This window comes from Clupea harengus, chromosome 26 (genome assembly GCF_900700415.2).
Source record: "Clupea harengus chromosome 26, Ch_v2.0.2, whole genome shotgun sequence".
NCBI lineage: Eukaryota > Metazoa > Chordata > Actinopteri > Clupeiformes > Clupeidae > Clupea > Clupea harengus.
This window is the reverse complement of record NC_045177.1, coordinates 4928925-4941424: the sequence shown is the minus strand read 5'-3', so window position 1 is coordinate 4941424 and position 12500 is coordinate 4928925. Positions and strand designations below refer to the sequence as shown.

Sequence of the window (12500 nt, the reverse complement as noted above, 5' to 3'; positions counted from 1 at the left end):
CCCATCTTCTCTTCTTTTTTTCTCGGCTCAAAAACACAAAGAGAAAGTGTTGCTCTGAAAGTGTCCACTGCTGCTAAAATACCCAGAAGAGTCAAATAAACGAAAAATACCCCTCAGTCCTCTCTTTATTCAGCTGTGACCGGGGTTCTCTCAGGTCTTCACCATTAGAAAGGCAAACATGGAAATTAGGCAAACAATTACATTTGATTATGCATGATTATTAGTGATAAATGTATAAGTCTTGTTTATGAGTCACACAATGCCTCTTTAACACCGTGACTCATCCCGCTCTGTCTTTGATAGCGTGACTCATAAAAGCCTTTATCTGATAGTGGAGGAACGGGAGAGTCTCCTGGAAGCTCTCAAAACATCATTTGATTCTTAATATGGATAATAACCTGAGCTATAACAGTGGAGAAGTCCTCCAATGGGGTCGGTGGTGAAGGAAGCACATGGAGTTCTCTCACGTATTACTGAAGTTTCCAGGCTTTTTGAAAGGACTTCATGAAACTGCATCTTTTTGTTGTGTTAAGTACTTCAGAAACCTAAGCCAGATTTCATAGGAAGTGTTATCCAAGCTGTTACATAAGATATTTATTAATTTATTTATTTTTTTATCTCCATTCCTTCCTTGAAGTGGAGCTCCAAATCTGCCTGAAATCAGCCTTCTCCTTATTCCTGGTATCTGATGTGATCCAACTTCTCCTAACTCAAAACAGGAAGAATGCACATCTAACTATAAACACTGGGGGGAATTCAGAAAGAAAGTTCCTATTATGTAACAGTTTAAGTACATTTTCAGGAGTTCCATATTCAGACTTATCGCCATGCCCACAATCATGGAGTGGTCTTCTGGTGGACAACACATCAGTCTGGTACCCAACATGGTCAAGCTTCGATTTCACTTCGAAAGCCCCAAACTCGGCCGTCGTCCAGAAACACAGCCACCAAACTGTCATCCACGTGCAAGGAGCCTCTCGTGAAGGAACCGAGAAAAAGCCGCAGGAAGGTAATATTGCTGACACGACGCTTTTTAAAAGGGAAGAACTGGCCGTTTTTACACAATCCCAAACGCACAGTGGTGCCATTGTACTACTCCGAGAGAGAGAAGAAAAAAAAATCACTCTCAATTAAATTACAAGGTTTATGTACGCGGCAAGTTTGTGTGTGCAGTGAGGCTGGCCAAGGTATGAACAACAGGCCCTAGGCCACACCACACCACCCTTAAGAGTAACCACAGCGTGCCTAACCGTCTGTGGCGAGTCGTCTGGGGAGACTGGCATACGCTGAGAGTGGCACGTTATGTAATGCCTCCTTGAGAACCAATATGAAGTCATTTAGATGCCCTCTCCCCCCTCAGAAACCACATGCAACAAACATTTGTTTTGTTCTTTGTGCGTCTCCCAAGCGCAAATCCGAGTGACATTTGACTGGTGGAGCAGAAATGGTAATGGTTTGTGGCCGTGGGCAGACTGCTAGGCAATCACCATCAAAGTTAACGCAAACCAAATGACTTGCCAGACATGGGAATTTGGAAGTGTGATTAGAGGAACTGTTTGGGTTTCACTTGATAAGTATAGTCAACAGTCTGTGGTCTTGGGCCTGCCGCTTCCCAACGCTACGAGTCTCATTTAAAACAGGCTCTCAAAGCACTTACATTTTGGAAGAGGCTTTTTTCAGATATTGTTCTCACATATAAAGTTTGTATAAGTTATGAAATGACCACTTCATTTTGACTCCTGGATACTGTTTTGAATGTACCTTAACCTGCCCTAGACTACAGAGCCATGTTAAATAAGGTAAAGACAAACTTACATTGCATTTATTATTCCTGTATTGTAATGACCAATCCCCCTTTTTGGGAAATGATGTCCAAATAGATCAGTTTTGTTTTGAATTAGGTCACTGATTGTACCATTTCACATCTTTACAAATGGTTAAATGATAAATGGCCCTACTTCTGTTAATGTTAATATTTGTCCAGTACCCTTGCCAAGTGTGCCTAAGTGTATTCTCTTAAAAAAACTCTCTTCATCCACCACCCTTGGGAACTGCAGGGGTGATAATTCAACAAGTGGGAGCTCTTCTTGCTTTCGGCCTTGTTGACTGCAGGTCAGAGATGTTCCTAAAGAACTAATCCACCCCCCCAGGTCTTATCAGCACACATTCTTGTTCAAGTAAACACACTAGTGCATTATTGCATATAACAGCACATTACTCCCCACTGGAGTGAGAAAGACATAAATAATTTATTAGTGGCAATTACTGGTGTTGAGGATGTCGTAATGTGTTTTGTTACTTGATACACATCCAAGAGAAGATTCAGTTGTGATAGAAAATGAGGGTTACAAAAATAAGAAGCTATAGAAGTTTCTCAAAGAAAAAAAAAATATATATATACGTATATTTGTCAAAACTTTGTTAGAGGTCCAATAAGGGGATTCAGCAACAATGCTGGTCCTTAACACATCTTCATCAGATAACAACTGCAACGTGTAGGAATATCTTTTATTTCAGACAATTAGATTAGCTCCGCATTTGTCCTCTCTCTCTCTCTCTTCAGTCAGTCACTTTCTCAGAACAAATCTGTCACCCAGCCTCCGCTCATAGTGAACAACCTTCAAACTGTCTTTACGATCCTCACTTGCATTAAAAAAGAAGTCCACGTTCGACGCATCGCTCCATGTCCACAGGAAACAGTTCTGTTGTAACGAGGGCATTGCATTTCAGTCTTTCTCGGCATAGTCCAGGTTTCGTCAATATATCCTTTCCAGGCAGTGGTGGCACAGCGTGAGTGCTGCAGAGACCACACCTGTCCGTATTCAGGTCCATTAGCATTAGCATTAGCATTGTTCATATTGTTAGATGCAGCCATCCCGGCAGAGTCTTTGCCACCATCAAAGCAAAGATGGCGGCAGTTCTTGACATCCACGTCCACAACAAATAATGGCCTCCACTGTTTCACCACACGTCTGTTGAGAGACACACAGAGAGAGAGTACATTTTTTTTTACAAACACACTTTTGGTCAACTGCTTTAACAAACAGACTTAGGGACTCTCGTTTCAAATCACCCCACCATACTCAATCACCCACACACCTGATTTCAGACTGATCAGTAATACATCGGGTCCAAATCACAGCTTTGGTCCAAAGTTGATTGAATATATCTTGATTTAAATGATCTTTTGTGGCAATTACTCTTGTCACATTGCAAATTGTTTTTAATTGGTTGATCATTAGCTGAACGCACAGGTCCACTGACTGCCATTAAGTCCCCACCTTAGTTTTTAGAACTTACTGTCACTTGATTAGAGAGTCTGAAAAAATGTGATAAGCACTTTTGCTGAACTTTTCTGTTTTTCCTTCACTGTTCCGTTTTCTACCTCTCCCTTTGCTGCGTCTTTGGAGCGGAAGAGCGGTAGGGGGTTGAGGAGAGGCTTTGAAAACAAAACAGGAATAAATATCTGTTGCTATGAGGAAGTAATTTTGTAGATCATACAAAAAGGACACCACTTCCTAACCGAAACATCCTGGAGAAGGCTTAAAATACCAAATGAGTTTAGAATTACACAATCATATCCGTAGTGATGCCCATTTGTGATTGTCCATCTTAGAATCTCAAAGTAGTTCCTTGCTGCTCACTCATAGATCTCTAGAGTTTTAGAGAGATAGGAGTTCCTCATGGATAAAAAGACACTTACTTAATGCTCCCAATGTTGTTTTATTACTCTGTCTTACAGTCATAAATGTCAAGAATAAAATTAGTCTGAAGAGTCTCAGAAATTTGATATCCAAACAATCCTCTTTGGACACAGACCGAAATACCCTTTAAGTCTCGAACAGTGGTTCTTTGCCAGCAAAGATTAGATGGCATTCTTTCCTGTGATGGTTCTCCAGAGACCCATTTCCACACAAACCTCTTCTATGGCAAACAAACCTCCCTAGTGGGAGATTCTTCATAGCATAATTTAGATGTCAGATATTCAGAGGCTGTGCGCTCTGAAGAAATGCTTTCCATAGAAGCAAGGGTGAAACCCCTTTAAGAGCTCACTCCATGTTAATGAAGCAAGGAACTGACAGTATGATGACGCTCGGTGTGGCGCAGTATGATGACGCTCGGTGTGGCGCAGTGTGATGACGCTCGGTGGGACGCAGTGTGATGACGCTCGGTGTGGCGCAGTATGATGACGCTCGGTGGGACGCAGTGTGATGACGCTCGGTGTGGCGCAGTATGATGACGCTCGGTGTGGCGCAGTATGATGACGTTCGGTGTGGCGCAGTATGATGACGTTCGGTGTGGCCCAGTATGATGACGCTCGGTGGGACGCAGTGCCAGTGCTCACCTGAGTCTGAGTAGGCGTGGTGACGTGAGGTGCACACGCACTCCAGGTGGTCCTCCAGCTTGACCTGCACCTCCCGCAGCTTAGGCCTCCGCACCCGACGCACATACTCCACCTTAGCCACCTGCAGAGAGGAGAGAGGGACACAGAGTGTGAGGGCAATGCACAAACACACACGCACATGCACAAAACACACACACACACACACACACACACACACACATGCACAAAACACCGAAACCCACATTCAAGGGCATCAGAGCATTCAGCTGTGCAGGCTACATACATGCCTTTGCACGACTTGAAGTGTCCTAAACATGTGAGGACAATATGCTTTGATGCCGACACATATTTTCATTACAGTTGTTTTTCTCATATCTTTGTTCCTCCTTTTTCATATCTCACATACATATTATTAAAGTGTAACTGTACCCCCCAGCTCTGAGCATAACTCCACCCACTGCATCATTTTGGAAAGTGCTAGAAAGTTGGCAAGGGGCTGAGAGGGGGTGGAGCGGGGGGTGGAGCGGGGGGTGGAGCGGGGGGCTGAGAGGGGGGAGGAGGAGGGGGGATGGGGGTAAACTCCTGTGAATGGTGAGTCCCAATCAGTTAATGAAAATGAGACTCACTCTCACAGACCGGGGGATGGGGGAGGTGGGACGGCCATTTCATGACGTATTCCAACCTGTCGAATCTACGCACGCATTGGCCTTGGATGATTTTAAACCGGAAATGGCGTGTTGAGCCATATTCAACCCGTAACATGCCGATGGTAACAAAATATCGTAATTTTATCAATATTAACACCAACATTGGTGTATGTCATCACAGCAGACATACCATTTAGTTTACACCACAGTGTACAAGTAGCTCTTTAAACCAAACACAAACATTTGAACCAAACACCATGACTCTGAATGCAGAGTTATATATTCACTGAAGATTTAAATGAAGAGAGCAATTTCTGTAAAGTGGTATAGGTGATATTGATCCCAACACACTGAAAGGGAGGGTGGGAGACAGGTATGGAATGGCCGCTTGATAAACTATTAGCCAAGTCAAAGAATGGAGCAATATTATCCATAGATTCTTGACAGACAACTGAATTTGTATTCAGCACCATTTAAACTGAATAAAACTGAACCACTGATAAAAAAATGTGATCTACATCTAAAAAAATGTGATCTACTGGACAGTGTATGCATTTAAGCAACAGACAGACAAAGATAATTAATAACAATAATAATAATAAATAAATAATAAATAATAATAAATAACAAAAAAATGTGATTACATGCGAGTCTGTTAGTACATCAGTAATGCCTTCCAAATTTTATATCGTTCTGAAAATAAATCATCTAGGAAAATAAATCATTTAGGAGAAGTGAGAGTGTTGCCGTGGACTTCTCAGCAGTAAATCTTCCGTTGCTAAGAGCATCATGGAATGCCTGCGGAACGCGGAGGTTAAGAATGTGGCTAGTCTTTGTGTTGAGCCGTTCAAATTACACGCTACAGGAATACTGTATGAGGACACTTCCCACATCACGATACTAGAGAGCAGGAACTGATTTCAGCAACTGACTTTATAAAGTCTATTTTATAGTGGTTCTGAAGATTATTATGATGGAAAATGTATGAATGAACCTATGATGTCCCATATAGACAGTATGGCATCTCTTTGTGTGTGTGTGTGTGTGTGTGTGTGTGTGTGTGTGTGTGTGTGTGTGTGTGTGTGTGTGTGTGTGTGTGCGTGCGTGCGTGCGTGCGTGCGTGCGTGCGTGCGTGCGTGCGTGCGTGCGTGCGTGCGTGCGTGTGTGTGTGTAAAAGAATGTATATATTGATACATAATTCACAGAAGAGCACTGCCTTGGTGAGGCCTGGCAATGCTAGTATATGCACCTGTGTGTGTTCACTCGTGTGTGTATCTTTGTGTGCTCTTATACAAGCATGCATTTGTGCGTATGCGTGAGTGCGTTCGCTGACCTTCACTATGCTGTGCTTCTTGCGCGTGCGTGTGTGTGTGTGTGTGTGTTACCTTCACGATGCGGTGCTGCTTGCGTGTGTATGTGTGTGTGTGTGTTGCTTGCGTGTGTGTGTGTGTGTTACTTGCGTGTGTGTGTGTGTGTGTGTGTTGCTTGCGTGTGTGTGTGTGTTGCTTGCATGTGTGTGTGTTAGTTACCTTGACGATGCGGTGCTGTTTGCGTGAGGCCAGGCAGCGCATGTTGCTGGTGCTGCTTGCGTGTGTGTGTGTGTGTGTGTGTGTGTGTGTGTGTGTGTGTGTGTGTGTGTGTGTGTGTGTGTGCGTGCATGTTAGTTACCTTGACGATACGGTGCTGCTTGCGTGAGGCCAGGCAGCGCATGTTGCTGGTGCTGCTTGCGTCGTGTGTGTGTGTGTGTGTGTGTTAGTTACGTTCACGATGCGGTGCTGCTTGCGTGTGTGTGTGTGTGTGTGTGTTAGTTACCTTGACGATGCGGTGCTGCTTGCGTGAGGCCAGGCAGCGCATGTTGCTGGTGTTGCAGCAGCCCGTGCATCGCTTGACCTCCACGCAGGGAGGCCAGATCAGGAAGTTGGCGGCGCTGGCGTCCACCTGGCTGCGCGGGATCTCGTAGATGACCGTCCGCGTCCTGCAAGTCGCCGGCACCGCCTCCTCTGAGAGACGCAAAGGGTAAGAAAACACAGAGTTAAAACACTGAGTGACAACGCCAAGTGAGAACACAGTGCTGAGTGAATGGCCTCATTAAGACAGATCTCACTGGGCTCGTTAAAAACAGAAAAGCACTACGTATAATGTTTTCCACACGGAGAATCAACTGCTGGCAAATGACTGTTTTGTGGTCTGCAGAACTGACACAGAACCTTGTTCAGCATTAGCATTTAGCTTAAAAAAAAATGTTTTTTTGGGGGGGGATCTTGGAAAAAAATCCTGAAAAGAGTGTGTCTGAACTGAAAAAAAGCTCAAACAAAAACAGATCCTCGGGTACATCTTCATATCAGTCTTCTGAAGAGTTGAAATTGCACCATTATACGATGCCTATGGGGAGACAAGCCTAGACAGCATTGCACCCTTCACATTTAAGTGTGAATGACCTTGCAGCGGCAAATTATTCTCATGCTCTGTAACATGATTCAGCCACCAATGGCAATAAGTTTGCTTTGGTGAAGAAGGGGAGAAATGTCTCCTTGGTGTTGAAGGGGGTCGGGGGACTCCGGCTCATTACTAATGTGCAGGAGGACAGCGCAACACTTTACATTTTGGCCTTTGGATGAGGGGGACTACTACACTGGGCACATGGTGTAGACATATGCATGGACTCTCTCTCTCTCTCTCTCTTTCTCTCTCTCTCTCTCTCTGTCCTAACACACACACACACACACACACACACACACACACACACACTCACACACACACACAAACACAGAGAGAGTGTTTCAGGGCACATTAAGCTGATGTCAGTCTGACAGATTATGTTACTAATGGAGTGCTGCCCCAAGCAACTCCGTCAGAGAGGAGAGCACAAAGAGACGAGGCCAGCACATTTACGGCTATAAATACACAACAGAGCGAGAGAAGGGGAGAAGGAGACAACTTTCCCTGACCAATGGCCGCCGGAGAATATGAATGACTCAAACTCTCACCCATCGTTTTGTTTTTTTCCCTCATAAGCATGTTGAAAGAGGAATGCCCTGTGTGTCCGTGTGAGTTCTTGTGCAGAGGTTGAGAGGTTGGGAAGCGAACGGAGGGATCAGCATTCGCTGTGAGTAATTAATGAATTACAAGGCTGCAGTGTGACATCTCTACGGCCGCGTCCATGCATGAGCTCTCGTCACATTGTTTTTGGAACTCCGTGTACCACGATTCTAGGCGAGAACGTTTTATCGCACTCAAGCCTTAATGGTAAAGGGAAATGTATTCTCTGACCCCATTTCACAATCTTTATCCCCAGTAGCCTACTGCCCCTGTTGAAACACTGGCGAGTTGTGCTGTTTTTGCCCGTGAAACTCCATACCGACGTGGTCCAACGTTCATTCAGTACCAGCCAGGTTACGGCCAAAACTACACTATAAGGGGAGAAAAGTTCATGTTGCCTCATTCTGATGCTTTCAGTAGCAAGGGAATTGCTACTGACCAAGAGGTAGCTTCCAATATATACTAACTAGCCCTTGCTGAGAGCATCAGGTTGGTGGTTTTCTTCGACAGGTTTCAGAGATAAAAAACGCTGTCATTTTCTGACGAGCTTTACAGCTCCACAAATCTAGAGGCATCTTACTTCGGTACCAGATTTTTCCCCCCAAAATATTGTACATTGTTTCATCTGATTCCTGCCTAAACTTTGCTTGTGCTTTTCACAAACATTTCTCAAACATCCAACGCCAAGGCCTACAGTTCTCAACTGAATATCGTAATCATTGATCATGATCAGTCCTTGATCATGCGAATTCCGACCCAACACAGACCTACTCAGTGCACAAGTCTCCATGGCAACTGCCTCTGGCTCTGTTTTCGCCTGGCTCTGGTGAATCTGCTGCGTGGGAGCAGGCAGTCGACTGCATGGAGCAACAGGTGACTGATGTGTTAATGAAGCAAGTAAGGACACTCATGCTCCAACAGGCCACAGCACGGGGAATAATATGTATGGAATCCTCCTCTGCATGTATATATATCACACTTTGGTGTCCTCAGTTAACACTTGGCTCACTACTTAGCTACACAGCTACTTGATGAAACAAGGTTTGGAGTGACTATCAGTCAGTGATGGAATCATTCTCGCAGATCAGCAACAAACTGACTTCTAAAGTGGAAACCTTACGGTCGATTAAAATGCAGACACTCAGAAACTCATTAACTCAAATCAGAAACTATTACACCCAAATGGCTTATCCATTTATCCCTAAAGAAGAATATACATGTTCCACGTGGGACCCTCTTAGAGCACAGCAGTGATGTTATTTGTGATAATGCACAATCTTGTGTGTCGTATTGCTTTTATACAACAGTAAAACAGCAAACTGAACTCCATTCCAAGAGATGCTCCTATATGACAAATGAACTGAGTCAACAAAAAGGCCAATGTCAGATAGGTGATGTCAGCAGTGTGATGTAAATACAGACTTAATAGGTTACAAATACATGATGTCCTGAGGACAGGAACAATATGGTTGGTTGGAACAGCACAGTTACATTCAATGAAAGAGACTATGTGGATAGAGCACAAGAATGAAATTATATTAACAGATAATAACAGATAAAAACAGATCATATATACTTTCAAACATCTGAATGATCTCCTTTTTTTTTTTAAGTGAGAAAACTTCTCCATTGGCCTGCAGAGCTAGCTAGTGAAGGCTGCTTTAATATTCACCCTACTTTCTTGACAGAAAGGTTGTGTGTGGATCCCTGAAGGGGATATTACATACCGACACTTCGCTTGCGTCTAGACAGCGTCTGGTGGCTCTTCAGGTCGCCGCCATGGAAACCATGGTACGAGTCCTTGTGGTATCTCTTCTTCGTCTCACGAACAACCTCATTCTCTACATTTAAAAAAAAAATAGTTGCCTTAAGTTCCATTCTCATCTAATTCCTCATTTGTTGGGGTTGGCTGGCAGACAAGTATACTGAGTCGATACATGCCATCTGGCCCAGTGTGTAGCTGCCAGTTGGTATTTCGTCTCGTAGGTCCCTTACTTCTGTAACAAAGACGAGCTTGAGCTAAGGGAAACCATTTAAGATGCTGAGTGAGTGCGTGACAATGCTATTTGTCAGCAGCATCACCGAGCACATGCTGTCCGCCCCTCCCCCGACTCTCTCCCACGAGTCTGGAGCCATACACCTGACAGCTTGTAGTCGCTTAACATGGAGCTTGGGGCCATTTTATGTCATTGCAACTCACTAAAACTAACTCTAGTATGTTCAAAACAATGACAATAAAAAGCTATTGGTTACCCACTTGGTGCAATAAGCAAACCAAAAACAAAGCCTTTAAAGAAAAAAACCCTTAGGGGATTTTCAAACAATGCAGATGAATGGGAGCATGAGAGAGACACAGATTATCTGGGACTGTGAGTCTATCACATCCTTACCTTCCTACCGAACTCAGTTATTTTTAAGAGGGAGTTTAGCTTGTAATTTCTTGCGGAAGCCATCATTTTCTGTTGCCTCAGACTTTTTTTCCGCACACTAATTGGAGTTTGACTCAAATTCAACCATCTCCAGGTGTTGTGGCAAGACTGAATTTAATTCTTCCAATCTAGTTAGGTGTGGTGGATCTAGTGGATGTGACTTTTTGTTTAGCTTCTCACTACTCTTTGCACAACCCCACACAAAGCACAAGGCACCATGGGGAAGATGTCACAGTCTGGTTCACTTTTAGAGACTGGGTAAGCATGGCCATGAGAGCGTGTGGGGGCGTTGTGTGGAACCTTCCGGAAACAGGCCCTGAAATGTTCGAGGAGTGGTGGCTTTCTATTCAGCTTTAAGCAGCGTGTCCTCATGCTTGGTAGGACAGCTTTGGCTCCTTTTTAAAGAGCTTGTTAGGCTGCATGTATGTATGTGTGTGTGTGTGGGGGGGGGTATGCACATGCATGTCTGAGTCAGTCTGTATTTGTGTGCATGCGTGGGAGCACGTGTTTATACACGTGCGTGTATGTGTATGCATTTGCGTCTGTGTTTGCACAAAATGCCCCAAATGTATGCATGTTAGGATGTGTTTGTAAGTATGTGTGTTTGCATATGTGTAGCTTCACTTTTCTGTAGCTAACATACTGGAATCTGGGCATGAATAATACATTAACAACATTTCAACTCTCAAACAGCCTTTCAGCTCATTCTCTAGTAATAATGGCCAGGGTGACAACAGCATAATGAAGTTAGCCACTTGACCCCCCAGCCTCCCAAAACGCCAGCCATGAGACGGAGCTATTTGCATTTCAATTATATTGTTGGACACTAAACTATTTCTCTAATTAATGCCCCTTGAAGTTTTGACGATAAAGTTAAGAGGGATTGTAAACTACCTCCTCACAACAGCTGTTATGTAGGCTACAATCGTTACTGTTGGGGTGGTGTTCACATGCCCTTGTCCAGCAGGATGTATTGGATGAACACATTAAACGTGGAACCCATTCTGCAAGACAGTTTGTCTTTCCCTGTCTCGTTGCACTGCGTTTTCCTAAAAATAACAAAACAGTGGGGGAGTGTATTAGGATATTCCGCCAAAATGTGTCATTCATCACCAAGTTCACTGGGGTTGCAGGCGTACGTGCCACATAGTATGCAGAGTAATGGGGAAACCCGTCTCCTAGTAACAGACGGTAAGGAATTTGGCATCAAAAAGACTGACTGCTAGTTACGGGCTCTTACTTCGCTATGCCCACATTAACATACATAATACGCATAACCTCTCCAAGTTTAGCTGCTCTGAGTCAAAAGCCCAAAATATTGCCCATTAAACATTTCAACTAACAAAAATTGAATCGGCAACTATTACAGAAATTCATAAAACCCAACAATGATGTCATGGTCTTTCCTCTCTTTCATATTAATGTTATCGTCTCAAAACAATGGCAGGCTCGTCTTGCAAGATACCAGCACCAGGTCAAAAAAAACCCGGATAGACAGATTACAATGAGTGGAGGCAACTGTGGTCTATACCTAAGGAGTCCATTTCGAGTAGCCGCTGGAGGTCACTAATGCTGCGGATTTCACTGTTGGAGAGTCTGTCGATGAGTTCTTGAGGGATTTGAACCTCCTTAACACAAAAGAGAAACAAAAGGCAGACTGTGTAATCATATCGTTTATCATCGCACTGTTGAAAACCACAATAAAAAGATCGAGTGTTCTGGATCCATCACAGTTATCAGGTGGGGGCTACACACAAATGCATTACTGCAGTTGCTACAAATGTCACATGTCGCTCGTTTTAGGAGATTCATCTACTCCATAGTCTGAAATTATGTGTCAAATGTAAACAGGCAGCAGGTGCTGCGGCTATCCTGCGCAACTTTATTCCCCCCAAGTAACCCAAGTCACATGAAATAGAAATGTGAGCTGTGCAAAAACTCTTATCTCAGTGGCGCGTAATCAAGAAATGAGGGCAATGCATATCTTAATGTGTCAGTTTACAAACCTTAAATGATATTATGACGGGTCACAGTGCTAAG

The 12500-nt window shown here is 43.9% G+C and overlaps 1 protein-coding gene across 1 annotated transcript in view; it reads right to left on the bottom strand.

The window, feature by feature from the left end:
* Nucleotides 1-2494: 2494 nt before the first annotated feature.
* Nucleotides 2495-12500, bottom strand: part of LOC105905811 (platelet-derived growth factor subunit A-like) — a 10877-nt gene continuing 871 nt past the window's right edge. The window contains exons 2-6 of the mRNA XM_012833858.3: nucleotides 11992-12088; nucleotides 9759-9872; nucleotides 6805-6992; nucleotides 4346-4466; nucleotides 2495-2972 (exon numbers count right to left, since the gene is read on the bottom strand). Of these exons, the coding sequence (XP_012689312.1) occupies nucleotides 2962-2972; nucleotides 4346-4466; nucleotides 6805-6992; nucleotides 9759-9872; nucleotides 11992-12088 (531 nt within the window). The 3' untranslated portion in view covers nucleotides 2495-2961. The remainder of the gene's footprint in view (nucleotides 2973-4345; nucleotides 4467-6804; nucleotides 6993-9758; nucleotides 9873-11991; nucleotides 12089-12500) is intronic.